Raw genomic sequence first — 26,771 nt, 5'->3', positions numbered from 1 at the left:
ATGCCCTCTGGATTTAGATTCCCCCATGAGGGGAAACATCCTCTCTGCATCTACCCGTGGCTGCAAACCCTTTAGCGCCCGTGTCGTGCCCGTGAGAGGCAGTAACTCACCGCATCTCTCTCCCGCGTCAGGAATTCCTCCCCTCTCTGCCCTGCTCCCGGATCATTCCTGTTTCTGAACGGCTCCACTCCAGAGCCCCTTGCCTCTCCCCTCGCACTATGTGCCTCCTTTCCCCTCTCCGACGCTCCGCCCTGTTTCCTCTCCCCAGATCATTAGATTTTTTTTTTTGTTCCGTTTCCCACCGCTTCCTCTGGTTTGCAGGAAAATAAATCTTTGACCCAAGAAACCAAAGGGTCCATTTGCTGGGCTGGGCTGTGTGTGCAGCGCTCACTGACAGAAGCTGGGCTGTGTGTGAGCTGGGGTGAGTACTGTTCTGCTTCACCGCACCTACTTTCATCTCTTCCCGAAACACTTCTTTGCTCACTATGAAAATAACTGTGTTGTTTCCTTGCCTCCAATGTGTTTCGGTTATAACATAAATGAAAGACGTGGATTTCTATAGCGCCTTGCTCAACCTCAGAACGTCTCAAAGCGCTTCACAGCCAATTAAGTACCTTTTGGAGTGCAGTCACTGTTGTAGTGTGGGAAACGCGGCAGCCAAATTGCACACAGCAAGCTCCCACACACAGCAATGTGATAATGACCCAGATAATCTGTTTTTACGTGATGTTGATTGAGGGATAAATATTGGCCCCAGGACACCGGGGATAACTCCCCTGCTCTTCTTCGAAATAGTGCCATGGGATCTTTTACATCCACCTGAGGGAGCAGGCAGGGCCTCGCCTTAATGTCTCATCCGAAAGATTGCCCCTCCGACAGTGCAGCGCTCCCTCAGTACTGCCACTCCGACAGTGCAGCACTCCGTCAGTACTGCCCCTCTGACAGTGCAGCACTCCCTCAGTACTGCCCCTCCGACAGTGCAGCGCTCCCTCAGTACTGCCACTCCGACAGTGCAGCACTCCGTCAGTACTGCCCCTCTGACAGTGCAGCACTCCCTCAGTACTGCCCCTCCGACAGTGCAGCGCTCCCTCAGTACTGCCCCTCCGACAGTGCAGCACTCCCTCAGTACTGCCCCTCCGACAGTGCAGCGCTCCCTCAGTACTGCCCCTCCGACAGTGCAGCGCTCCCTCAGTACTGCCTCTCCGACAGTGCAGCGCTCCCTCAGTACTGCCCCTCCGACAGTGCAGTGCTCCCTCAGTACCGCGCTACCTCAGTACTGCCCCTCTGACAGTGCAGCACTCCCTCAGTACTGCCCCTCCGACAGTGCAGCGCTCCCTCAGTACTGCCCCTCCGACAGTGCAGCGCTCCCTCAGTACTGCCCCTCCGACAGTGCAGCACTCCCTCAGTACTGCCCCTCCGACAGTGCAGCACTCCCTCAGTACTGCCCCTCCGACAGTGCAGCACTCCCTCAGTACTGCCCCTCCGACAGTACGGCAGTCCCTCAGCACTGCACTGGAGTGTCAGCCTAGATTTTGTGCTCAAGTCTCTGGAGTAGGACTTGAACCCACAACCTTCTGACTCAGAGATGAGAGTGTTCCCACTGAGCTGAGGCTCACTCGCTTCTAAGTTGAATCCAGTTTAACTCCAACCCTCTGGATGAGGCGCTCTGGTTTAATCGTTCACTGTTTGTATTTCAGGGTTGAGCCAGTCGATATCGAGCCCTGCCCAGCCCAGACGATGGGCTCCCGTCGACAGGTCCTCACGCTGTTGCTCCTCAGCCTCTCCCTGAGCGGAGGCCTGGCCTGTTTCTGCGACAATTACCCCTGGTCTCAATGGTCAGCTTGCTCTGTGACCTGTGGCCCCGGTCAGACCAGTCGCCAGAGGTTGGTACCAAATAGGGATTTAGGGGGAGGGGAGGGTCAGGGAAGTGTGGGGACTTGAGGGATGGGAGTGATGGTGGAGCGGGCATGAGCAGGTGAGAGAAGGGGGTATGGGAGAGGTTTGGGTAGGAGGGAGGGAAGGGTTGGGGAGATGTCGGTGTGGGGGAGAATTGAGGGGGGGAGGGAAGGGGTGGGAAGAGGGAGAGGGAGGAGTGTTGTGAGCGAAGGTGGGGAGTGGGGTATGGTGGGGAGGTGTGGGGGAGGGCGCAGGGAAGAGAGGGAGGAGGGAAGATGTGGGGAGTGTTGAGGTGGGGAGGGTGAGAAAGGGGGAAGTAGGGAGGGAAGGGGTTGGGAGGGGGAGGTGTGGGGGGGAGGGAAGAGGAGGGGTGAGGGATGAGGTGGGGAGGAGAGGTGTGGGACAGGGGGGGGAGAGATTTGGGGATGAAGGAGGGAAAGGATGAGGAGATGTGGGGGTGGGGGAGGTTTGAGGGAAGGGGTGGGAGGGGGTGGGGAGGGTTGACATAGGGAGGGGGAGAAGGGGTGGGAGAGCTTGGGTTGGGGTAGGGGGAGGCGGGGAGGTGTGGGGGAAGGAGGAGGTGGGGAGGGAAGTTGTGGGGAGGGAAGAGGAGGGGTAGGTGTGAGGAGTGAGGGAAGAGGTGTGGGGGAGGGGGAGGTGGGGAGGTGTGAGGGAGGGAAGGTGTGGGGAGGGAGGAGGAGGGGGTGGTGTTGGTGAGGGGGAGGTGGGGAGTTGTGGGGAGGGGGAGGTGGGGAGGGAAGGTGTGGGGAAGGGGAGGGCTGAGGTGGGGGTGGGGGAAGAGGAGGGGCAGGGTTGAGGGAAGGGGTGTGGAAGAGGGGGAGAAGGAGGGAGGTGGGGAGGTAAGGGGTGGGGAGGGAAGAGGAGGGGTGAGGGGTGAGGAGTGAGGGAAGAGGTGTGGAGGAGGGGGGAGGTGGGGAGGAGGGGTGTGGGGGAGGGGGAGGGAGAGGTTTGGGGATGAAGGAGGGAAGGGATGAGGAAATGTGGAGGTGGGGAGGGTTGAGGGAAGGGGTGGGAGGGGGTGGGGAGGGTTGACATAGGGAGGGGGAGAAGGGCGGGAGAGTTTGGGGTGGGGGTGGGGGAGGCTGGGAGGTGTGGGGGAGGGGGGAGGTGGGGAGGGAAGGTGTGGGGAGGAAAGAGGAGGGGTGAGGGATGAGGAGTGAAGGAAGAGGTGTGGAGGAGGGGGGAGGTGGGGAGGGAAGGAGCGGGATGGGGAGGAGAGTGGGGAAGGTGTGGGGAAGTGGAGGATTGAGGTAGTGGGGAAGAGGAGAGGCAGGGTCGAGGGAAGGGGTATGGAGGAGGGGTGTGGTGGGGAGGTGTGGTGGAAGGGGGAGGGGGAGGGTTGAGGTGGAGAAGGGGAGAAGGGGGGATGTGGGGAGGGAAGGGTTGGGGAGGGGAGGGAAGGGGGAGGAGGGGGAGGGAAGGTGTGGGGAGGGGGTGGGTTGAGGGGGGGAGGGAAGGGGTGGGGAGGGGGTGGGTTGAGGGGGGAGGGAAGGGGTGGAGAGGGGGTGGGTTGAGGGGGGAGGGAAGGGGTGGGGAGGGGAGGTTGAGAAGATGGGTAATGGGGAGGGAAGGGGGAGATGTGAGGGGAGTGGGGAGGAGGAGGGAAGGGGGAGGAGGGGGAGGAAAGGTGTGGGGAGGGGGTGGGTTGAGGGGGGGAGGGAAGGGGTGGGGAGGGGGTGGGTTGAGGGGGGGAGGGAAGGGGTGGGGAGAGGGTGGGTTGAGGGGGGAGGGAAGGGGTGGGGAGGGGGTGGGTTGAGGGGGGGAGGGAAGGGGTGGGGAGGGGAGGTTGAGAAGATGGGTAATGGGGAGGGAAGGGGGAGATGTGAGGGGAGTGGGGAGGAGGAGGGAAGGGGTGGGGAGATTTGGGGAGGGATGACGTGAAAGCGGCAACAATAGAGAGAAGCTGGGTAATGTGGGAAGTCAGGGACGCACCCAGTGTCCCTGACGACTACATGTGCAGGAAGTGCATCCAGCTGCAGCTCCTGACAGACCGCATTGCGGCACTGGAGCTGCACATGGATTCACTCTGGAGCTGTGGATGTCATGAATAGCACGTTTAGTGAGTTGGTCACACCGCAGGTAAAGATTACTCAGGCAGATAGGGGATGGGTAACCATCAGGCAGAGCAGCGGAAGGAAGGTAGTGCAGGGGTCCCCTGCGCTCACCCCCCCACCCCCCCCAAAAACAGATACAACATCTTGGCTGCTGTTGGGGAGGATGACTCATCAGGGGAAGGTAGCAGCAGCCAAGTTCATGGTACAGGAGGGCAGGAAAAAGAGTGGGAGAGCGATAGTGATAGGGGATTCCATTGTAAGGGGAATAGATAGGCGTTTCTGCGGCCGCAACCGAGACTCCAGGATGGTATGTTGCCTCCCTGGTGCAAGGGTCAAGGATGTCTCGGAGCGGGTGCAGGACATTCTGAAAAGGGAGGGTGAACAGCCAGTTGTGGTGGTGCATATAGGTACCAACGATATAGGTAAAAAACGGGATGAGGTTCTACAAGCTGAATTTAGGGAGCTAGGAGTTAAATTAAAAAGCAGGACCTCAAAGGTAGTAATCTCAGGATTGCTACCAGTGTCAAGAAATTAGGGATGCGAGCAATAAAGGTACAGCAGTTATCATGGGTGACTTGAATCTACATATTGATTGGGCTAACCTAACTGGTAGCAATGCGGTGGAGGAGATTTCCTGGAGTGTATTAGGGATGGTTTTCTCGACTAATATGTCGAGGAACCAACGAGAGAGCAGGCCATCTGAGACTGGGTGTTGTGTAATGAGAGAGGACTAATTATCAATCTTGTGTGAGGCCCCCTGGGGAAAAGTGACCATAATATGGTAGAATTCTTTATTAAGTTGGAGAGTGACAGTGTAGGGTCCTGAACTTAAGGAAAGGTAACTTCGACGGTATGAGACGTGAATTGGCTAGGATAGACTGGCAAATGATACTTAAAGGGTTGACGGTGGATAGGCAATGGCAAACATTTAAAGATCACATGGATGAACTTCAACAATTGTACATCCCTGTCTGGAGTAAAAATAAAATGGGGAAGGTGGCTCAACCTTGGCTAACAAGGGAAATTAGGGATAGTGTTAAATCCAAGGAAGAGGCATATAAGTTGGCCAGAAAAAGCAGCAAACCTGAGGACTGGGAGAAATATAGAATTCAGCAGAGGAGGACAAAGGGTCTAATTAGGAGGGGGAAAATAGAGTATGAGAGGAAGCTTGCAGGGAACATAAAAACTGACTACAAAAGCTTCTATAGATATGTGAAGAGAAAAAGATTAGTGAAGACAAACATAGGTCCTCTGCAGACAGAATCAGATGAATTGATAATGGGGAACAAAAAAATGGCAGACCAATTGAACAAATACTTTGGATCTGTCTTCACGAAGGAAGACACAAATAACCTTCCGAAATACTAGGGGTTCGAGGGTCTAGTGAGAAGAGGAACTGAAGGAAATTGTGTTAGGGAAATTGATGGGATTGAAGGCCGATAAATCCCCAGGGCCTGATAGTCTGCATCCCAGAGTACTTAAGAAAGTGGCCCTAGAAATAGTGGATGCATTGGTGATCATTTTCCAACAGTCTATTCACTCTGGATCAGATCCTATGGACTGGAGGGTAGCTAATGTAACCCCACTTTTTAAAAAAGGAGGGGGATAGAAAACGGGTAATTATAGACCGGTTAGCCTGACATCAGTCGTGGGGAAAATGTTGGAATCAATTATTAAGGATGTAATAGCAGCGCATTTGGAAAGCAGTGACAGAATCGGTCCAAGTCAGCATTTATAAAATGGAAATCACGCTTGACAAATCTTCTGGATTTTTTTTTGAGGATGTAACTAGTAGAGTGGACAAGGGAGAACCAGTGGATGTGGTGTATTTCGACTTTGAAAAGGCTTTTGACAAGGTCCCACACAAGAGATTGGTGTGCAAAATTAAAGCACATGGTACTGGGGCAATGTATTGACATGGATAGAAAACTGGTTGGCAGACAGAAAGCAGAGAGTCGGGATAAACGGATCCTTTTCAGAATGGCAGGCAGTGACTAGTGGGGTGCTGCAGGGCTCAGTGCTGGGACCCCAGCTCTTTACAATATACATTAATGAGTTAGATGAAGGAATTGAGTGTAATATCTCCAAGTTTGCAGATGACACTAAACTGGGTGGTGTTGTGAGCTGCGAGGGGGATGCTAAGAGGCTGCAGGGTGACTTGGATAGGTTAGGTGAGTGGGCAAATGCATGGCAGATGCAGTATAATGTGGATAAATGTGAGGTTATCCACTTTGGTGGCAAAAACAGGAAGGCAGAATTTTATCTGAATGGTGACAGATTAGGAAAAGGGGAGGTGCAATGAGACCTGGGTGTCATGGTACATCAGTCATTGAAAGTTGGCATGCAGGTACAGCAGGCGGTGAAGAAGGCAAATGGCCTAATGGCCTTCATAGCTAGGGGATTTGAGTATAGGAGCAGGGAGGTCTTACTGCAGTTGTACAGGGCCTTGGTGAGGCCACACCGAGAATATTGTGTTCAGTTTTGGTCTCCTAATCTGCGGAAGGACGCTCTTGCTATTGAGGGAGTACAGCGAAGGTTCACCAGACTGATTCCCAGGATGGCAGGACTGAGATATGAGGAGAGACTGGATCAACTGGGCTTGTATCCACTGGCGTTTAGAAGAATGAGAGGGGATCTCACAGAAACATATAAAATTCTGACGGGATTGGACAGGTTAGTGGCAGGAATAATAATAATGTTCCCGTTGCTGGGGAGTTCCAGAACCAGGGGTCACAGTCTAAGAATAAGGGGTAAGCCATTTAGGACCGAGATGAGGAGAAACGTCTTCACTCAGAGAGTGGTGAACCTGTGGAATTCTCTACCACAGAAAGTTGTTGAGGCCTATTCATTGGATATATTCAAAAGGGAGTTAGATGTGGCCCTTACGGCCAAAGGCATCAAGGGGTATGGAGAGAAAGTAGGAAAGGGGTACTGAGGTTGAATGATCAGCCATGATCGTAATGAATGGTGGTACAGGCTCAAAGGGCCGAATAGCCTGCTCCTGCACCTAATTTCTATGTTTCTATGTTTCTATGTTTCTAGTCAGAGTAGGAATCGCAGGATAGCTCAGATGAATACGTGCCTTGAGGAGTGGTGCAGGAGGGAGGGATTCAAATTCCTGGGGCATTGGAACCGGTTCTGGGGGAGGTGGGACCAGTACAAACCGGACGGTCTGCACCTGGGCAGGACCGGAACCAATATCCAAGGGGGAGTGTTTGCTAGTGCTGTTGGGGAGGGGTTAAACTAATATGGCAGGGGGATGGGAATGCAGGGAGACAGAGGGAAGTAAATTGGGGGCAGAAGCAAACGATAGAACGAGGAAAGGTAAAAGCGGAGGGCAGAGAAACCCAAGGCAAAAAACAAAAAGGGCCACATTACAGCAAAAGTCTAAAGGGGCAAAGTGTGTTCAAAAGACAAACCTAAAGGCTCTGTGCCTCACTGCGAGGAGTATTCGTAATAAGGTGGACGAATTAACTGAGCAGGCAGCTATTAATGACTATGATATAATTGGGATTACGGAGACATGGCTCCAGGGTGACCAAGGCTGGGAACTCAACATCCAGGGGTATTCAACATTCAGGAAGGATAGACAGAAAGGAAAAGGAGGTGGGGTAGCATTGCTGGTTAAATAGGAAATTAACACAATAGTAAGGAAGGACATTGGATGATGTGGAATCTGTATGGGTGGAGCTACGAAATACGAAAGGGCAGAAAATGCTAGTGGGAGTTGTGTACAGACCACCAAACAGTAGTAGGGAGGTTGGGGACAGCATCAAACAAGAAATTAGGGATGCGTGCAATAAAGGTACAGCAATTATCATGGGCGACTTTAATCTACATATAGATTGGGCTAACCAGACTGGTAGCAATGTGGTGGAGGAGGATTTCCTGGAGTGTATTAGGGATGGTTTTCTGCACCAATATGTCGAGGAACCAACTAGAGGGCTGGCCATCCTAGACTGGGTGATGTGTAATGAGAAGGGACTAATTAGCAATCTTGTTGTGTGAGGCCCCTTGGGGAAGAGTAACCATAATATGGTAGAATTCTTTATTAAGATGGAGAGTGACACAGTTAATTCAGAGACTAGGGTCCTGAACTTATGGAAAGGTAACTTCGATTGTATGAGACGTGATTTGGTGAGAATAGACTGGCGAATGATACTTAAAGGGTTGATGGCGGATAGGCAATGGCAAACATTTAAAGATCACATGGATGAACTTCAACAATTGTACTTCCCTGTCTGGAGTAAAAATAAAATGGGGAAGGTGGCTCAACTGTGGCTAACAAGGGAAATTAGGGATAGTGTTAAATCCAAGGAAGAGGCATATAAATTGGCCAGAAAAAGCAGCAAACCTGAGGACTGGGAAAAATTTAGAATTCAGCAGAGGAGGCCAAAGGGTTTAATTAGGAGGGAGAAAATAGAGTATGAGAAGAAGCTTGCTGGGAACATAAAAACTGACTGCAAAAGCTTCTATAGATATGTGAAGAGAAAAAGATTAGTAAAGACAAACGTAGGTCCCTTGCAGTCAGAATCAGGTGAATTTATAATGGGGAACAAAGAAATGGCAGACTAATTGAACAAATACTTGGGTTCTGTTTTCGCAAAGGAAGACACAAATAATCTTCCAGAAGTACTAGGGGACCGAGGGTCTAGCGAGAAGGAGGAACTGAATAGATCCTTATTAGTGAGGAGATTGTGTTAAGGAAATTGATGGGATTGAAGGCCGATAAATCCCCGGGGCCTGACAGTGTGCATTCCAGAGTACTTAAGGAAGTGGCCCTAGAAATAGTGGATGCATTGGTGATCATTTTCCAACATTCTATCAATTCTGGATCAGTTCCTATGGACTGGAGGGTAGCTAATGTAACACCAATTTTTTGAAAAAGGAGGGAGAGAGAAAACGGGTAATTATAGACTGGTTAGCCTGACATCTGTAGTGGGGAAAATGTTGGCATCAATTATTAAAGGTGAAATAGCAGCCCATTTGGAAAGCAGTGACAGGATCGGTCCAAGTCAGCATGGATTTATGAAAGGGAATTCATGCTTGACAAATCTTCTAGAATATTTTGAGGATGTAACTAGTAGAGTGGACAAGGGAGAACCAGTGGATGTGGTGTATTTGGACATTGAAAAGGCTTTTGACAAGGTCCCACACAAGAGATTGGTGTGCAATATTAAAGCACATGGTATTGTGGGTGGATAGAGAACTGGTTGGCAGACAGGAAGCAGAGAGTCAGGATAAAAGGGTTCTTTTCAAAATGGCAGGCAGTGACTAGTGGGGTGCCACAGGGCTCAGTGCTGGGACCCCAGCTATTTACAATATAGATCAATGATTTAGATGAAGGAATTGAATGTTATATCTCCAAGTTTGCAGATGACACTAAGCTGGGTGGCGGTGTGAGCTGTGAGGAGGATGCTAAGAGGCTGCAGGGTGACTTGGACAGGTTAGGTGAGTGAGCAAATGCATGGCAGATGCAGTATAATGTTGATAAATGTGAGGTTATCCACTTTGGTGGCAAAAACATGAAGGCAGAATATTATCTGAATGATGACAGATTAGGAAAAGGGGAGGTGCAACGAGCCCTGGGTGTCATGGTACATCAGTCATTGAAAGTGGGCATGCAGGTACAGCAGGCAGTGAAGAAGGCAAATGGCATGTTGGCCTTCATAGCTAGGGGATTTGAGTATAGGAGCAGGGAGGTCTTACTGCAGTTGTACAGGGTCTTGGTGAGACCGCACCTGGAATATTGTGTTCAGTTTTGGTCTCCTAATCTGAGGAAGAACATTCTTGCCATTGACGGAGTGCAGCGAGGGTTCACCAGATGGATTCCTGGGATGGCAGGACTGACATATGAGGAGAGACTGGATCGACTGGGCCTGTATTCACTGGAGTTTAGAAGGATGAGAGGGGATCTCATAGAAACATATAACATTTTGACGGACTGGACAGGTTAGATGCAGGAAGAATGTTCCCGATGCTGGGGAAGCCCAGAACCAGAGGTCCCAGTCTAAGGATAAGGGGTAGGCCATGTAGGCCCGAGCTGAGGAGAAACTTCTTCACTCAGAGAGTTGATGGCCTGTGGAATTCTCTACCGCAGAGCGTTGTTGATGCCAGTTCATTGGATATATTCAAGAGGGAGTTAGCTATGGTCTTTATGGCTAAAGGGATCAAGGGGTATGGAGAGAAAACAGGAAAGGGGTACTGAGGTGAATGATCAGCCATGATCTTATTGAATGGTGGTGCAGGCTCGAAGGGCTGAATGGTCCACTCCTGCACCTATTTTCTATGTTTCTATGTTTCTATGTAACTAACCCTCTCTCTCACCCTCTCCTGTCCAGGAGATTCTCTATGGACGAGCATTACCACAAGTATAACTGTGGCACCATCTGCGCCCCCGGCCAGGAGCGGAAGGACTGTAACTCGGGGGGCTGCAGCGTTCCCTGTGCGATCGGTGATTGGTCCGGCTGGTCGACCTGTGACCCCTGCGTCAGGAAACAGGTACAACCTGCGTCTGCTCCTCAAACGCACCCTCCACTCGCCTCCCGCTCCCAGATCCAGAGGTCCATGCGGTACTGAGGCACAGTGCCCCAAGCGGGCTGAGAGGTGTAACACCCTGGTCTGTACTGCCCTCAGGGTGGGCCAAGGGAGGTAATGGGCGAGGGGGAGAGGGGGGGGGTGACAATTATCCTCAGTATCTCTGGGCGAGCGAAGGGGAAAACATTTCCTGCTCCCGATCGCACGATTCAGCGACACTAAGGACAGGATCGGGGTCAGCTGTGCAGCCCCCGCTAGTCGAATAGTGCTTTCGTGTCAGACCCCAGCAACCCCGGGGACTTTGGTCCCAGTCTAGTCGCTGCCTTGATAAGGGAGCCAATGAGGACGCCGCACTCAGGAATTCCCCCCCCCCCCCAAATCTTCTGGGGTGCAGGCCACACCCCAGGCCTGGTGTCCCTGTAACCGGGCCCCACACCCGCCATCGGATAGGCCCCTCCCGGGGTACCAGCTCACCGCCTGCCCCCTCCACCAAACCCAGGCCAGGGGGTGAGGGGAATGGTCGAGGGATGTCTCCTGTTGCTGGGGGTCCATGCCCCCCCCCCCCTCCACCTCTGACCTCACACGCTTTGGCTGCAGGATCCACTGCTCGCAAGACCCCAACGATACTCCCGGGATTCCCCACTCCAGGTCCCGGCCTGATTCACCGCCCCTCTGCCGGGAGGCAGGTTGGATTCCCACTTCCGTCTTTATCGATTTGAAGGAAAAAAAAACTTGAAGATACAGGAGTTAATGGGGCCGGACTTTGCTGAGAATCACGAAATTTACAGCACGGAAGGAGGCCATTTTGGCCCATCGTGTCCGCGCCGGCCAACAAGAGCTACCCAGCCTAATCCCACTTTCCAGCTCTCGGTCCGTAGCCCTGTAGGTTACGGCACTTCAGGTGCACATCCAAGTACTTTTTAAATGTGGTGAGGGTTTCTGCCTCTACCGCCCTTTCGGGCAGTGAGTTCCAGACCCCCACCACCCTCTGGGTGAAGACATTTCCCCTCAAATCCCCTCTAAACCTCCCCCAATTACTTTAAATGTATTCACCCCAGTTATTGACCCCTCTGCCAAGGGAAATAGGTCCTTCCCATCCACGCTATCCAGGCCCCTCATAATTTTATACACCTCAATCAGGTCTCCCCTCAGCCTCGTCTGTTCCAGAGAAAACAGACCCAGAATATTTGGCGCGTGAAGAATGCTCGCCATTATTACCGCGTGAATGGTCCGGCGACGTGTGGTGAGGGCGGGGCCTCTGGCGAGACGCCGATTGCCACAATCCACCGGACAATTTGGTTACTCCGCCGATATCGTTGCGGAAATGGGATCTCTCCCTCGGCCTCCCCGGGAGGTTCATGAAGTTGCTGCGATTGTACATTCATTGCCCGTTAAACGCGCCACAGAAAATTACGTGGATGTGGTCAGGTGACAAGGTGCCACATAAAAGGTTACTGCACAAGATAAAAGCTCACGGGGTTGGGGGTCATATATTAGCATGGATAGAGGATTGGCTAAAGAACAGAGAACAGGGAGTCTGGATAAATCAGTAACTAGTAGGGGACCTGGGGGTACTGGTGCATGAAACACAAAAGGTTAGTGTGCAGGTACAGCAAGTGATCAGGAAGGCCAATGGAATGAGAATGGTTCATTCTCGGGTTGGCAATCAGTAACCAGTGGGGTGCCGCAGGGATCAGTGCTGGGACCCCAACTATTTACAATCTATATTAATGACTTGGAAGAAGGGACTGAGTGTAACCTAACCAAGTTTGCTGATGATACAAAAATGAAAAGAAAAGCAATGTATGAGTAGGACACAAAAATAAGGGACCATTTAAAACAGAGACGAGGAAGAATTCTTTTCTCAGAGGGTTGTAAATCTGTGGAATTCACTGCCTCAGAGAGATGTGGAAGCCGGGACATTGAATAAATTTAAGACAGAGATAGACAGTTTCTTAACCGATAAGGGAATAAGGGGTTATGGGGAGCGGGCAGGGAAGTGGACCTGAGTCCATGATCGGATCAACCATGATCGTATTAAATGGTGGAGCAGGTTCGAGGGGCCGTATGGCTTACTCCTGCTCCTATTTCTTATGTTCTTATGTTCTTATGTACTTCTAGTATTTAACAGCGTAAGGATCCTTTTAACGACTGCTCATGACCACCAGCCCAACCTCTCCAGCCCAGAAACTGAACCGTTATAACCTTGGAGCATCACTCCGTCCGGTTGTGAATTGTTGTTGGAGATTTTTAAAATGTCAAAGTTCGAGTTTAATTTAATTTTCTTACTTTTTCTCTTTGCCTCTTTTTCTCTCTCTCTCTCTTAATCCTACCTTTCTTTCCCTCTCTCTTTGCACCTGATTTGATTCTAATTCACCCGGTTTCCTCCGTCGTCCCGCTGTTTCTCTGCCGGGAGAAGGAGACGGAGTGTTGGTCTCGTCGCTCACTGAGGTCCCCGATAACCCTCTGCCCTCACCGCTCCATCATCAGATCGCACTTCCAGCAAGTTCCTGGGCGCCAATTATTAAAACCGACACGGGCAGGGCAGGGCCCGAGATGTGTTGCTCCTGCGATAGCTGGGCCATTGTGATCTGAAGGACAGTAGACCAAAAGCCCTTTGACTCAGTGTCAGCTGTGGCTCAGTGGGCAGTGCTCTAGCCTCTGAGTCAGAAGTTTGTGGGTTCGAATCCCACTCCACGGACATGAGCACATAAATCTAGGCTGACACTCCCAGTGCAGTACTGAGGGAGTGCCGCACTGTCGGAGGGGCAGTGCTGAGGGAGTGCTGTACTGTCGGAGGGGCAGTACTGAGGGAGTGCCGCACTGTTGGAGGGGCAGTACTGAGGGAGTGCCGCACTGTTGGAGGGGCAGTGCTGAGGGAGTGCTGTACTGTCGGAGGGGCAGTACTGAGGGAGTGCCGCACTGTCGGAGGGGCAGTACTGAGGGAGCGGCGCACTGTCGGAGGGGCAGTACTGAGGGAACGGCGCACTGTCGGAGGGGCAGTACTGAGGGAGTGCTGTACTGTCGGAGGGGCAGTGCTGAGGGAGCACCGCACTGTCGGAGGGGCAGTACTGAGGGACTGCTGCACTGTCGGAGGGGCAGGGCTGAGAGAGCGCCGCACTGTCGGAGGGGAGTACTGGGGGAGCACTGCACTGTCAGAGGGGCAGTACTAAGGGAGCGCCTTACTGAGGGAGCGCTGTACTGTCGGAGGGGCAGTACTGAGGGAGTGCTGCACTATTGGAGGGGCAGTACTGAGGAAGTGTCGGAGGGGCAGTACTGAGGGAGTGCTGCACTGTCGGAGGGGCAGGGCTGAGGGAGTGCCGTACTGTCGGAGGGGCAGTGCTGAGGGAGCACTGCACTGTCGGAGGGGCAGTACTGAGGGAGTGCTGCACTATTGGATGGGGCAGTACTGAGGAAGTGCTGCACTGTCGGAGGGGCAGTACTGAGGGAGCGTTGCACTGTGGGAGGGGCAGGGCTGAGGGAGCACTGCACTGTCGGAGGGGCAGTACTGAGGGAGCGCCACACTGTCAGAGGTGCCCCGTCTACCCTCTCAGGTGGATGTAAAAGATCCCAAGCCACTATTTCGAAGAAGAGCAGAAGAGTTCTCCCCGGTGTCCTGGGGCCAATAATTATCCCTCAAACAACAGAATAAAAACAGATTATCTGGTCATTATCACAGTGCTGTTTGTGGGAGCTTGCTGTGCGCAGTTTGGCTGCTGCATTTCCCACATTACAACAGTGACCACACTCCAAAAATACTTCATTGGCTGTAAAGCACTTTGAGACGTCCGGTGGTCGTGAAAGGTGCTATATAAATGCAAGTCTTTCTTTCTTTGTCCCAGTTCACCTGCTGCGCCTCGCTGCTCAATGACCATACTTACCCCACCTGCTCTTCAGTTTCGTTACAGGGAACTGCGGAAGCCAGCCCAGTTCGGAGGTCGATGTGAGGAAACAGCGATGGATGATGAGAGACCCTGCTTGCACACAACACTCTGCAACATCCAGCAGACGGACTGCTTCAAAAAATTCCGCTGTCAAAATGGTAAAAATATTCATCATTAGATCTCACAGCACAGGGGTAAGCCATTCAGCCCATCGAGCCCGTGCCCGCTCTTTGACAGGCCTTTATTGCAAAGCGGGTGGCGTATAAAAGCAGGGAAGTCTTGCTACAGTTATACAGGGTATTGGTGAGGCCACATCTGGAATACTGCGTGCAGTATTGGTTTCAATATTTACAAAAGGATATACTTGCTTTGGAGGCAGTTCAGAGAAAGTTCATGTAATGTATGTATGTCTGGGTTTACCTGCCACCAGGGGGAGCGACCATCGGAGGTCATTGGGCCACAGACACACACGTGCAGCCCTGGTATATAAAGAAAGCCTCCATGTTTAATCCTCACTTTGAGAGCTAATAAAGTAGAGTCAGGTCGCACCTGATTGAGTTCACGGTACTAAGCCCATTCAGTTATTGCATACGCAACATTTGGCGATGGGGCACAACACGAACTTTCACACACACACACAAAAAAAAAAAATGAGCACCGTTGGAATCCTGGAGCGACTCGTGGAGGGAGAAGACTGGGAGGATTTTACAGATCGCCTCGAGCAGTACTTCGTGGCCAACAAGATGGTTGAAGAAGCTGACACAGTTAGGCACAGGGCGGTCTTCCTCACGGTTTGTGGTCCAAAAATCTATGGCCTCATAAAGAATTTGCTCTCACCTGCACGTCCAATGGAAAAGACCTATGAGGAATTGTGTGCTCTGATTCGGGACCATCTCAAACCTAAAGAAGGCATCATTATCTCGAGATATTGCTTTTACCAGCACGGTCGCTCTGAGGGCCAGGATGTGGCCGGAATTTGATGCCGACCTGAGAAATCTCGCTGGGCCGTGTAAGTTTGGAACTGCGTTGGAAGACATGCTGCGCGATGTCTTTGTAATAGGCATAAACCACGAGGTGATCCTGCAGAAGCTGCTGGCTGCGAGACGCTGGATCTGAGCAGGGCCATCACGATTGCCCAGGCTTGCCTGACCACGGTCGATAGTACAAAGCAGATAACCTCGCAGAGTCGGAACTCCACGGCAAGTACTGTGCACCAGATTGTGTCGTCGGTTGGCAGAGCTGCACCTGGCAGGGCCTACCCGATTGTGTTTGTGAAACCTGTAGCTGCTCAAAGTCCGCCATTGGGCACAAATCCGATGTCACCCTGTTGGCGTTGTGGGGGCAATCATCGGCCTCATCAGTGCCGTTTCAGGCAGTATATTTGTAGAGGCTGTGCGAAAATGGGGCACCTTCAGCGGATGTATCCGCAGCTCAGCAAGCGTGCTGCGGCACACCACGTGGATGATGATGACTGATCCGGCAATGCAACCCGACATACCCGAGGAGGAAGTGTATAGTGTACATTCGTTCCTGACATAGAGCCAACCGATAATGATTGAAGTAAAATTGAACGGCGTGCCGGTATCCATGGAATTAGACACGGGTGCGAGTCAGTCAATTATGAACCAGAGACTTTCGAAAAGCTGTGGGACACCAAGGCCGTGAAACCCAAGCTGAGTCCAGCAAATGCAAAATTACGTACCTCCACCAAAGAGCTCATGCCAGTGATTGGCAGTGCAGCTGTCAAGGTGTCGTACGATGGGGCGGTTCATGATCTATCGCTGTGGATCGTTCCAGGCAATGGTCCAACGCTGTTCGGCAGGAGTTGGTTCAAAAAAATGAAGTGGAACTGTAACGATATTAAAGCCTTGTCATCGGTGGATGACGTGTCGTGTGCTCAAGTGCTGAGCAAATTTCCCTCGCTGTTTGAACCCGGCATCAGCAACTTCACGGGAGCCAAGGTGCAGATCCACCTGGACTCGATGCAAGACCCGTCCATCACAAAGCCCGGGAGGTCCCATACATGATGAGGGAGGTCGAAATCGAACTGGGCAGACTCCAATGTGAAGGGGTCATTTCACCGGTCGAATTTAACGAATGGGCTAGTCCCATTGTTCCTGTGCTGAAGAGTGATGGCAATGTCAGGATTTGTGGAGACTACAAGCTTATGATCAACCGAGTTTCGAAACAGGATCACAGTACCCGTTACCAAAGGCTGATGACCTGCGATAGCCAGGGGAAAGTCGTTCACCAGATTGGATATTACGTCGGCCTATATGACACAGGAGCTTGTCGAATCGTCGAAGAAACTTACGTGCATCAATACGCATAAAGGGCTGTTCATTTACAACAGGTGTCCTTTCGGAATTCGCTCGGCTGCAGCCATATTTCAGAGAAACATGGAGAGTGTACTGAAGTCCGTCCCTAGAACCGTGGTGTTCCAAGTCGACATTCTGGTCACAGGTCGTGACACCGCCGAACCCTGCACAACCTGGAAGAGGTTCTACATCGTCTGGACAAAGTGGGGCTCAGGCTGAAACAATCAAAGTGCATCTTTATGGCACTGGAAGTCGAATTCTTGGAAAGGAGGATTGCTGCAGACGGCATCAGGCGTACGGACTCGAAAACAGAGGCCATCAAAAATGCACCCAGACCCCAGAATGTGACGGAGCTGTGTTCGTTCCTTGGTCTCCTCAACTACTTTGGTAATTTCTTACCTAAATTGAGCACATTATTAGAGACACTGCACACGCTGCTCAGAAAAGGCCACAACTGGGCTTGGGGTGTGTCTCAAGACAGGGCCTTCGAGAAAGCTAGAAATCTGTTTTGTTCCAACAAATTGCTGGTACATTATGACCCGTGCAAGCGTTTAGTATTGGCCTGTGACACTTCATCACATGGGGTTGGTTGCGTGCTCCAACAATCCAATGAGTCGGGCAAACTACAACCCATTGCGTACGCGTTGAGAAGCATGTCTAAAGCGAAAAGAGCCTACGGCATGGTAGAGAAAGAAACTTTAGCCTGCATATATGGGGTTAAAAAGATGCACCAGTATCTGTTTGGGCTTTGTTTCGAGCTCCAAACCGATCACAAGCCACTTATATCTTTGTTTTCAGAGCTTAGAGACATTAATACTAACGCGTCGTCCCACATCCAGAGGTGGGCGCTGACATTGTCTGCCTATGATTATGTCATTCGCCATAGACCTGGCACCGAGAATTGTGCCGGTGCATTGAGCCGTTTACCGTTGCCCACGCCGGAGGTGGAAACGCCACAGCTCGCAGACCTGCTGTTAGTAATGGACGCCTTTGAGAGTGAAGGGTCGCCTGTCACTGCTCAACAAGTTAGGACCTGGACCAGCCAGGATCCGATCTTATCGGTTGTAAAATGTTGTGTCCTTAGTGGTGATTGGTGGGCCAGTCCCAGGGAAGTGTGTGATGAGACCAAACCTTACAACCATCGCAAAGACGAACTATCCATTCAATCTGATTGTTTGCTATGGAGTAATCGTGTTGTTATGCCCAAGAAAGGCAGGGAGAAGTTTGTACGGGATTTAGATAGTACCCATCCCGGTATTGTGATGATGAAGGCCATTGCCAGGTCTCATGTTTGGTGGCCTCGCATTGACTCTGATTTGGAGTCATGTGTGCATCAGTGCAACTCTTGCATGCAGTTAAGCAATGCACCAGTGGAATCTCCGCTAAGTCTGTGGTCGTGGCCATCCAAACTATGGTCGAGGATCCACATCGACTATGCGGGTCCTTTCCTGGGGGCAAAATGTTTTTGGTGGTGGTGGATGCGTACTCTAAATGGATAAAATGTGTAATCATGTCATCCAGCACATCCACAGCCACCATCGAGAGCCTTCGTGCCATGTTTGCCACCCATGGTCTGCCCGACATCGTTGTGAGTGACAGCGGATCGTGTTTCATGAGTTTGGAGTTTCAAGAGTTTGAGACTCAATGGTATCAAGCACGTAAGGTCAGCACCATTCAAACCTGCGTCCAATGGTCAAGCGGAGCGGACCGTCCAAACCATCAAGCAGAGCCTGAAACGCGTAACTCATGGTCCTTTGCAGACTCGCTTGTCACATATTCTGCTTAGTTACAGGACGAGACCCCATACGCTTACCGGCGTACCGCCTGCTGAACTGTTGATGAAGAGAGGTCTCAAGACCAGGCTCTCGCTTGTCCACCCTGATCTTCACGATCACGTCAAAAACAGACGTCAACATCAGCAGTGGTATCATGATCACACTGCCGTGTCACGCGACACCTCTATTAATGATCCTGTGTATGTGCTAAATTATGGTCAAGGCCCCAAGTGGGTCACTGGCACTGTTACGGCCAAGGAGGGTAACAGGGTGCTTATTGTCAGGCTCACTATTGGGCAAACATGCAGGAGGCACATTGATCAGAGGAAATTGTGGCACACAGACAAACCGGAACAGAAGACACCATCAATGACCAACCGATTCATATTCAGCCATCAGAAGACCCTGCTGTTGTCAATGAATCGGGACCGTCAATCCCCGACATGGACATGGCCACTCCCATTAGATCGGCTACCCAGCCTCAAGTCATGAATGACTCGGAGAGCTCACCCAGATCTGGAATTGAACTGGGACGATCAACTAGGGAGCGGAAAGCCCCGGACCGTCTCAATTTGTAAATAGGACTGATACAAAGATCCTGGGGGGGGATTTATGTAATGTATGTATGCCCGTGTTTATCTGCCACCAGGGGGAGCGATCGTCGGAGGACATTGGGCCACAGACACACACGTGCAGCCCTTGTATATAAAGAAAGCCTCCATGTTTAATCCGTCATTCGAGAGCTAATAAAGTAGAGTCAGGTTGCACCTGATTGAGTTCACGGTACTAAGCCCATTGAGTTATTGCATACGCAACAGTTCACTAGGTTTGATTCCGGGGATGAGGGGGGTTTGACTTATGAGGAAAGGTTGAGGAGGTTGGGCCTCTACTCAATGGAATTCAGAAGAATGAGAGGTGATCTTATCGAAACGTATAAGATTATGAGGGGGCTTGACAAGGTGGATGCAGAGAGGATGTTTCCACTGATAGGGGAGACTAGAACTAGGGGGCATAATCTTAGAATAAGGGACCGCCCATTTAAAACTGAGATGAGGAGGAATTTCTTCTCTCAGAGGGTTGTAAATCTGTGGAATTGGCTGCCTCAGAGAGCTGTGGAAGCTGGGACATTGAATATATTTAAGACAATTAGAGACAGATTCTTTCCTTTTGAAAGCCACGATTGAGTCCGCCTCCACCCTCTCAAGCCATGCATTCCAGATCCTAACCAATCGTTGCGTAAACAAGTTTTTCCCACATGTTGCCTTTGGGTCTTCTGCCAATCACCTTAAATCTGTGTCCTCTGGTTCTCGACCCTTCCACCAATGGGAACAGTGTCTCTCGATCTACTCTGTCCAGACCCCTCATGATTTTGAACATCTCGATCAAATCTCCTCTCAACCTTCTCTGCTCCAAGGAGAACAACCCCAGCTTCTCCAGTCTGTCCATGTAACTGAAGTCCCTCATCCCTGGAACCATTCTCGTAAATCTTTTCTGCATCCTCTCTAAGGCCTCACATCCTTCCTAAAGTGTGGTGCCCAGAATTGTACACAATACTCCAGTTGAGGTCGGACCAGTGTTTTATAAAGGTTCATCATAATTTCCACACTTTTGTACTCTGTGCCTCTATTTATAAAGCCCAGGATCCTGTATGCTTTTTAACAGAATTTAGTGGTTGTAGTTTTTCTAACACCAAAATATCTCTTTTTTTATTCGTTCAAAGGATGTGGGCATCACCGGCAAGGCTGGCATTTATTGCCCATCCCTAATTGCCCTCGAGAAGGTGGTGGTGAACCGCCTTATGAAACTGCATGTCTCGCTGGGCCATTTCAGAGGGCAGTTAAGAGTCAACCACATTGCTGTGGGTCTGGAGTCACATATAGGCCAGACCGGGTAAGGGCAGCAGATTTCCTTCCCAAAAGGACATTAGTGAACCCAATGGGTTTTTACAACAATCCTACAATTACATGGTCACCATTACTGACGCTAGCTTTTTATTCCAGATTTATTTAATTAACTGAATTTAAATTCTCTAGCTGCTGTGGTGGGATTTGAACCCACATCTCCAGATCATTAGTCTTAGGTCTCAGTCCAGTAACATCACCACTATGCCACCAGCAATGGTTTATCTCAGATTCGAACTCTTCACCTTGCTCTCCTGAAGGCTCCGCCCACTTCCCTACGTGCCTGAGCCTTGGCAGGCTCACGGCAGCCTATTCAACCATGACAGCTTCACAGCTAAGACCAATCCTGTTCACACCCGAAGTCGACACATGCCTCTTCCTGCAAAGTGCATGATGGTTGGGAACAGGGACCCTGTCAGATTATACCCCAACTCAGGGGCTCATCAGCATAGGCAGTCCCTCGGAGTCAAGGATGACTTGCTTCCACACTAATGTGAGTTCCCAGGTGACTGAAGAGTCCAATGCGGGACCAACAGTCTCCGTCACAGGTGGGGCAGACGGTGGTTGAAGGGACGGGTGGGTGGGGAGCCTGGGTTGTCATACAGTCCTTCCGCTGTTTACGCTTGGCTTCAGCTTGCTCCCGGCGATGAGACTCAAGGTGCTCAGCGCCCTCCCAGATGCTTTCCCCCCAATTTGGGCGGTCTTTGGCCAGGGACTCCCAGATGTGGGTGGGGATGTTGCATTTTATCAGGGAGGCTTTGAGGGTGTCCTTGAAGCGTTTTCTCTGCCCACCTGGGGCTCGCTTGCTGTGACGGAGCTCGGAGTGGAGCGCTTGTTTTGGGAGTCTAGTATCGGGCATGCGGATGATGTGGCCCGTCCATCGGAGCTGATCGAGTGTGGTCAGTGCTTCAATGCTGGGGATGTTGGCCTGAGCGAGAACACTGACGTTAGTGCACCAATCCTGCGAGTGGATTTGCAGGATCTTGCGGAGGCAGCGTTGGTGGTACTTCTCCAGTGTTTTGAGATGTCTGCTGTACATGGTCCATGTCACTGAAGCATTAAGGAGGGCGGGTATCACTACTGCTCTGTAGACCATGAGCTTGGTGCTGGGTTTGAGGTCCTGGTCTTCAAACACTCTCTTCCTCAGGCGACTGAAGGCTGTACTGGCACACTGAAGGTGGTGTTGGACCTCGTCGTCGATGTCTGGCCTTGTTGACAGTAGGCTCCCGAGGTCCAAGGTCTCGTCATGGATTTTAATAACTGGGGGGCAGTGCTGTGTGGCGGGGGCAGGTTGGTAGAGGACCTTTGTCTTACGGGTGTTTAGTGTAAGGCCCATGCTCTCGTATGCCTCGGTGACGGTGTCGATGATGGTTTGGTGTTCGGCCTCCGAGTGTGCGCAGACACAAGTGTCGTCTGCGTACTGTAGTTCAGTGACAGAGGATGGGACGACCTTGGATCTGGCCTGGAGGTGGTGGAGTTTGAACAGATTCCCGTTTGTTCTGTAATTTAGCTCCACTCCAGCGGGATGAGATGGAGCATTGCAGCGAGGAAGATCGAGAAGAGCATTGGTGCGTTGACACAACCCTGCTTGACCCCGGTCCGAACGTGAATTGGGTCAGTGGTGGATCCGTTGGTCAGGATCATGGCTTGCAAGTCATCGTGGAGCAGGCGGAGGATGGTGACAAACCTTTTACGGCAGCCGAATCTGAGGAGGACGCTCCATAATCCCTCACGGTTGTCAGCATCAAAGGCCTTTGTGAGGTCAAAGAAGGCCATGTACCAGAGGTTGGTGCTGTTCCCTGCATTTCTCTTGTATCTGCTGCATGGTGAAGATCATGTCCATTGTGCCCCTCAGTGAGCGGAATCTGCATTGCGATTCTGGGAGTCAATCATAATATCTCCCGCGACACGGGCTAGGGAGGGAAGCTGATAGCTAAAGGTGGAAAAGTCAAACTCAATTTCTTCTCTCAGAGGGTTGTAAATCTGTGGAATTCTCTGCCCCAGAGAGCTGTGGAGGCTGGGTCATTGAATATATTTAAGGCAGAGATAGACAGATTTTTGAGCGATAAGGGAATAGAGGGATTATTGGGAGCAGGCAGGGAAATGGAGCTGAGTCCGTGATCAGATCAGCCATGATATTATTAAATGGCGGAGCAGACTCGAGGGGCCAAATGGCCGACTCCTGCTCCTATTTCTTATGTTCTGATGTTCAAGCTGTTTCTCACCTCCTCTCCCTCACCTCACCCTAACTCACCACCCCCCATCTCGCACCTCACCCTCCCTCACCTCCCCCTCACTCACCTCCCCTCCCACCTCCACCTCCCTCTCCCTCACCTCCCCGTTCCCCCTCCCCCACCTTCCCTCTCCCGCACCTCCCCCTTCCCCCTCTTCTTCCCCTTCACCCTCCCCTCCCCTCCCCTACCTCTCCTCCCTCCCCTCCCCCCACCCCCCCCCTCACCCACCCCTCCCCCACTCCCTGTATTTCAGGACGTTGCATTGCCCGGGATCTGGAGTGTAACGGTGAGCACGATTGCGGAGATGGTTCGGATGAGGACGGGTGTCGGAAGAAAAATCCTCCCTGTGCCCGAGAGGTCGAACCCATCCCTGGAGCCCACCTCATCGGCAGCGGGTAGGAGGGGTCAGGGGTCGGGGGTGATAGTTAGCCGTGGGGAGGGGTCGGAGATCAGTGGTGGGAGTGGATCAGGAGTTGGGGGCCAGGGGAGGGGTTTGGGGGAAAGGGCATGGGTGGGGGGTCTCAGGTGCTGTGTCAGCTTCTGGGACCTTCCAAACAGGAGTTGTTGGGCAGGGGGAGATTGCTGATTCAACACTGAGGAACAGTGCTCCCCCCGCGGGATGCGACAGTGGAAAAATCCACACATGGTTCGAGCTGGATTTAGAGGGGGTGGTGAGTGGAACGAGGGAGTGGAGGGGTGTGGGTGGGTGAGGGGAGGGGTGTGAGTGGGTGAGGGTGAGAGGGAGGGGTGTGGGTGGGTGAGGGTGAGGGGTCGGTGAGGGGGAGGGGAGGGGTGTAGGTGAAGGAGCGGGTGTGGGTGAGGGGAAGGGTTGTGGGTGAGGGAGAGGGGTGAGGGTGGGTGAGGGAGAGGGGTGTGGGTGGTGAGGGTGAGTGGTGTGGGTGGGTGAGGGGAAGAGGAGGGGTGTGGGTGAGGGTGAGGGATACGGGTGGGTGAGGGGGAGGGGTACGGGTGGGGGAGGGGTGTGTGTGGGTGAGGGGGGAAGGGTACCGGTTGGTGAGAGGGAGGGGTATGGGTGGGTGAGGGTGGGGGGTACGGGTGGGTGAAGGGGAGGGGTACGGCTGGGTGAAGGGGAGGGGTACTGCTGGGTGAAGGGGAGGGGTACGGCTGGGTGAAGGGGAGGGGTACGACGATTCTACAAGCTCCTTTATCATATAGGCCAACGTCAGAACAACTTTTCCCTGGCTAGCATTGCAAACAGGTCATCAGCCTTTTGTAACGGGTACTGATCCTGATTCGAAACTCGGTTGATTGTAACTTTGTAATCTCCACTAATCCTGACATTGCCATCACACTTCAGCACAGGAATAATTGGACTAGCCTACTCGTTAAATTCGACCGGTGAAATGACCCCTTCACATTGGAGTCTGCCCAGTTCGATTTCGACCTCCCTCATCATGTACGGGACCTCCCGGGCTTTGTGATGGACGGATCTTGCATCGAGTCCAGGTGGATCTGCACCTTGGCTCCCGTGAAGTTGCCGATGCCTGGTTCAAACAGCGAGGGGAATTTGCTCAGCACTTGAGCACACGACACGTCATCCACTGATGACAAGGCTTTAATATCGTTACAGTTCCACTTCATTTTTTTGAACCAACTCCTGCTGGAACGATCCACAGCGATAGATCATGAACCGCCCCATCGTACGACACCTTGACTGCTGCACTGCCAATCACTGGTCTGAGCTCTTTGGTGTAGGTACGCAACTTTGCATTTGCTGGACTCAGCTTGGGTTTCACGGCCTTGGTGTCCCACAGCTTTTCGAAAGTCCTCTGGCTCACAATTGACTGACTCGCACCCGTGTCAAATTCCATGGATACCGACACGCCATTCAATTTTACTTCAATCATTATCGGTTGGCTCTATGTCAGGAACGAATGTACACTACACACTTCCTCCTCGGGTATGTCGGGTTGCCTTGCCGGATCCGCTCCGGATCAGCCATCATCATCCACGTGGTGTGCCGCAGCATGCTTGCTGAGCTGCGGATACATCCGCTGAAGGTGCCCCATTTTCGCACAGCCTCTACAAATATACTGCCTGAAACGGCACTGATGAGGCCAATGATTGCCCCCATAATGCCAACAGGGTGACATCGGATTCGTGTCCAATGGCGGACTTCGAGCAGCTACAGGTTTCACAAACACAGTCGGGTAAGCCCTGCCAGGTGCAGCTCTGCCAACCGACGACACAATCTGGTGCACAGTACTTGCCGTGGAGTTCTGACTCTGCGAGGTTATCTGCTTTGTACTATCGACCGTGGTCAGGCAAGCCTGGGCGATCGTGATGGCCCTGCTCAGATCCAGCATCTCGCAGCCAGCAGCTTCTGCAGGATCACCTCGTGGTTTATGCCTATTACAAAGACATCGCGCAGCATGTCTTCCAACGCAGTTCGAAACTTACACGGCCCAGCGAGACGTCTCAGATCAGCATCAAATTCCGGCCACGTCCTGGCCCTCAGAACGACCATGCTGGTAAAAGCAATATCTCGAGATAATGATGCCTTCTTTAGGTTTGAGATGGTCCCGAATCAGAGCACACAATTCCTCATAGGTCTTTTCCATTGGATGTGCAGGTGAGAGCAGATTCTTTATGAGGTCATAGATTTTTGGACCACAAATGGTGAGAAAAACCGCGCTGCGCCTAAATGTGTCAGAGTCTTCATCCATCTTCCTGGCCACGAAGTACTGCTCGAGGCGATCTGTAAAATCCTCCCAGTCTTCTCCCTCCACAAATCGCTCCAGGATTCCAACGGTGCTCATTTTCTTTTTGTATGTGTGAAAGTTTGTGTTGTGCCTCATCACCAAATGTTGCGTATGCAATAACTGAATGGGCTTAGTACCGTGAACTCAATCAGGTGCGACCTGACTCTACTTTATTAGCTCTCGAATGAAGGATTAAACATGGAGGCTTTCTTTATATACCAGGGCTGCACGTGTGTGTCTGTGGCCCAATGACCTCCGATGGTCACTCCCCCTGGTGGCAGGTAAACCCGGGCATACATACATTACAGAAACATCATCATCGGCAGCCCCTCGGAATCGAGGAAGACTTGCTTCCACGCTAAAAATGAGTTCTCAGGTGACTGAACAGTGCAACGAAGAAGTGGAAGTTGTCTGTGCGTGAGTTCTTTTAACATGGGGTGGCCATTGCACACCAGCTACCACACGGGCTTAGCTGAGCGAAGTCTTGGTCCTGTGGCAAGGGGGTCCGAGACGGCTGGAGACCAGGCTCTGCTGTATGGGCCTAGTTGATGAGCATCGTTAACAGAGTTAATGTTTCATGCCACAAGTTATGGTAACGGTATCCCGAGCCATTACTGGAGCAGTAACCACGACTAAGAATATAACCATAACTGTAGACATTACCATGGCCGCCCAATGCCTCATTGCCAGCACTGAGTGTGGTATGGGCAGGAGGTTGGGTTCTCTGCCACTCGCCACACTCAGAGCAGCGGAGCACGCGGGTGGGTGTGAGTGGGCTCCAGTCACTGGCCTCTGCTCTGCCCCACAGGTACAATGCGCTGTCCGGGGAGATGGCAGGTGAAGTCCTCAACAACACGCGCTACGGGGTCAACTGTAACACCACTCGGAGACGCAGCGACGGCAAACTTTTCCGACTCAGCAGCAACATCCACAACATCACCTTCGAGGTACAGGGTCTCGATCTCGGCTTTCTGAGCGGGACTGGGGCAAGGGGGGGAACGGGGGCTGGGGCTGGGGCAAGGGAAGGTGGGGGCTTGGGCTGGGGGAGGGGGGGCGGAGGGTGGGGCGATGGGGGGGTGGGCAGAGGGTGGACGGCAGTGGGGCTGGGACAGAGGGTGGGGGGGAGGGGGGCTGCCAGGGGCTGGGACAGAGGGTGGGTGGGCGAACGCTGGGGCGAGGGGGCGCTGGGAGGGGGGGCGGGGCCAGGCGGAGGGTGGGTGGGAGAGGGCGGGGGCTGGGGCGGAAGGCGGACGTGAGGGGGAGTGGTGGGGTGGGTGGAAGAGGGGCGGGGGAGGTGGAGGGTGGGAGTCGGGCTGTCCTTTATAAAGAATTAATCCCACTTTTACCAGTGAATGTTATTCCCCTCCCTCTAATAAACCGGGACAGACCCTCAGCCAAGGGTTCGAAAGAAAACAAAGTCTTGCCTTC

General features: G+C 52.3%; 1 protein-coding gene across 1 annotated transcript in view; it reads left to right on the top strand.

The window, feature by feature from the left end:
- The first annotated feature begins 339 nt into the window (after positions 1-339).
- LOC139262032 (complement component C6-like) overlaps positions 340-26,771 on the top strand; it is a 121,116-nt gene continuing 94,684 nt past the window's right edge. Inside the window, 6 exon segments of the mRNA XM_070877195.1 lie at positions 340-421; positions 1,698-1,883; positions 10,313-10,472; positions 14,406-14,550; positions 22,874-23,015; positions 26,152-26,290. Coding sequence (XP_070733296.1) covers positions 1,738-1,883; positions 10,313-10,472; positions 14,406-14,550; positions 22,874-23,015; positions 26,152-26,290 — 732 coding nt within the window. The 5' untranslated portion in view covers positions 340-421; positions 1,698-1,737.

The sequence above is a fragment of the Pristiophorus japonicus genome, chromosome 1, assembly GCF_044704955.1.
Source record: "Pristiophorus japonicus isolate sPriJap1 chromosome 1, sPriJap1.hap1, whole genome shotgun sequence".
NCBI classification, from domain to species: Eukaryota; Metazoa; Chordata; class Chondrichthyes; family Pristiophoridae; genus Pristiophorus; species Pristiophorus japonicus.
This window is presented reverse-complemented; position numbering and strand designations above follow the sequence as displayed.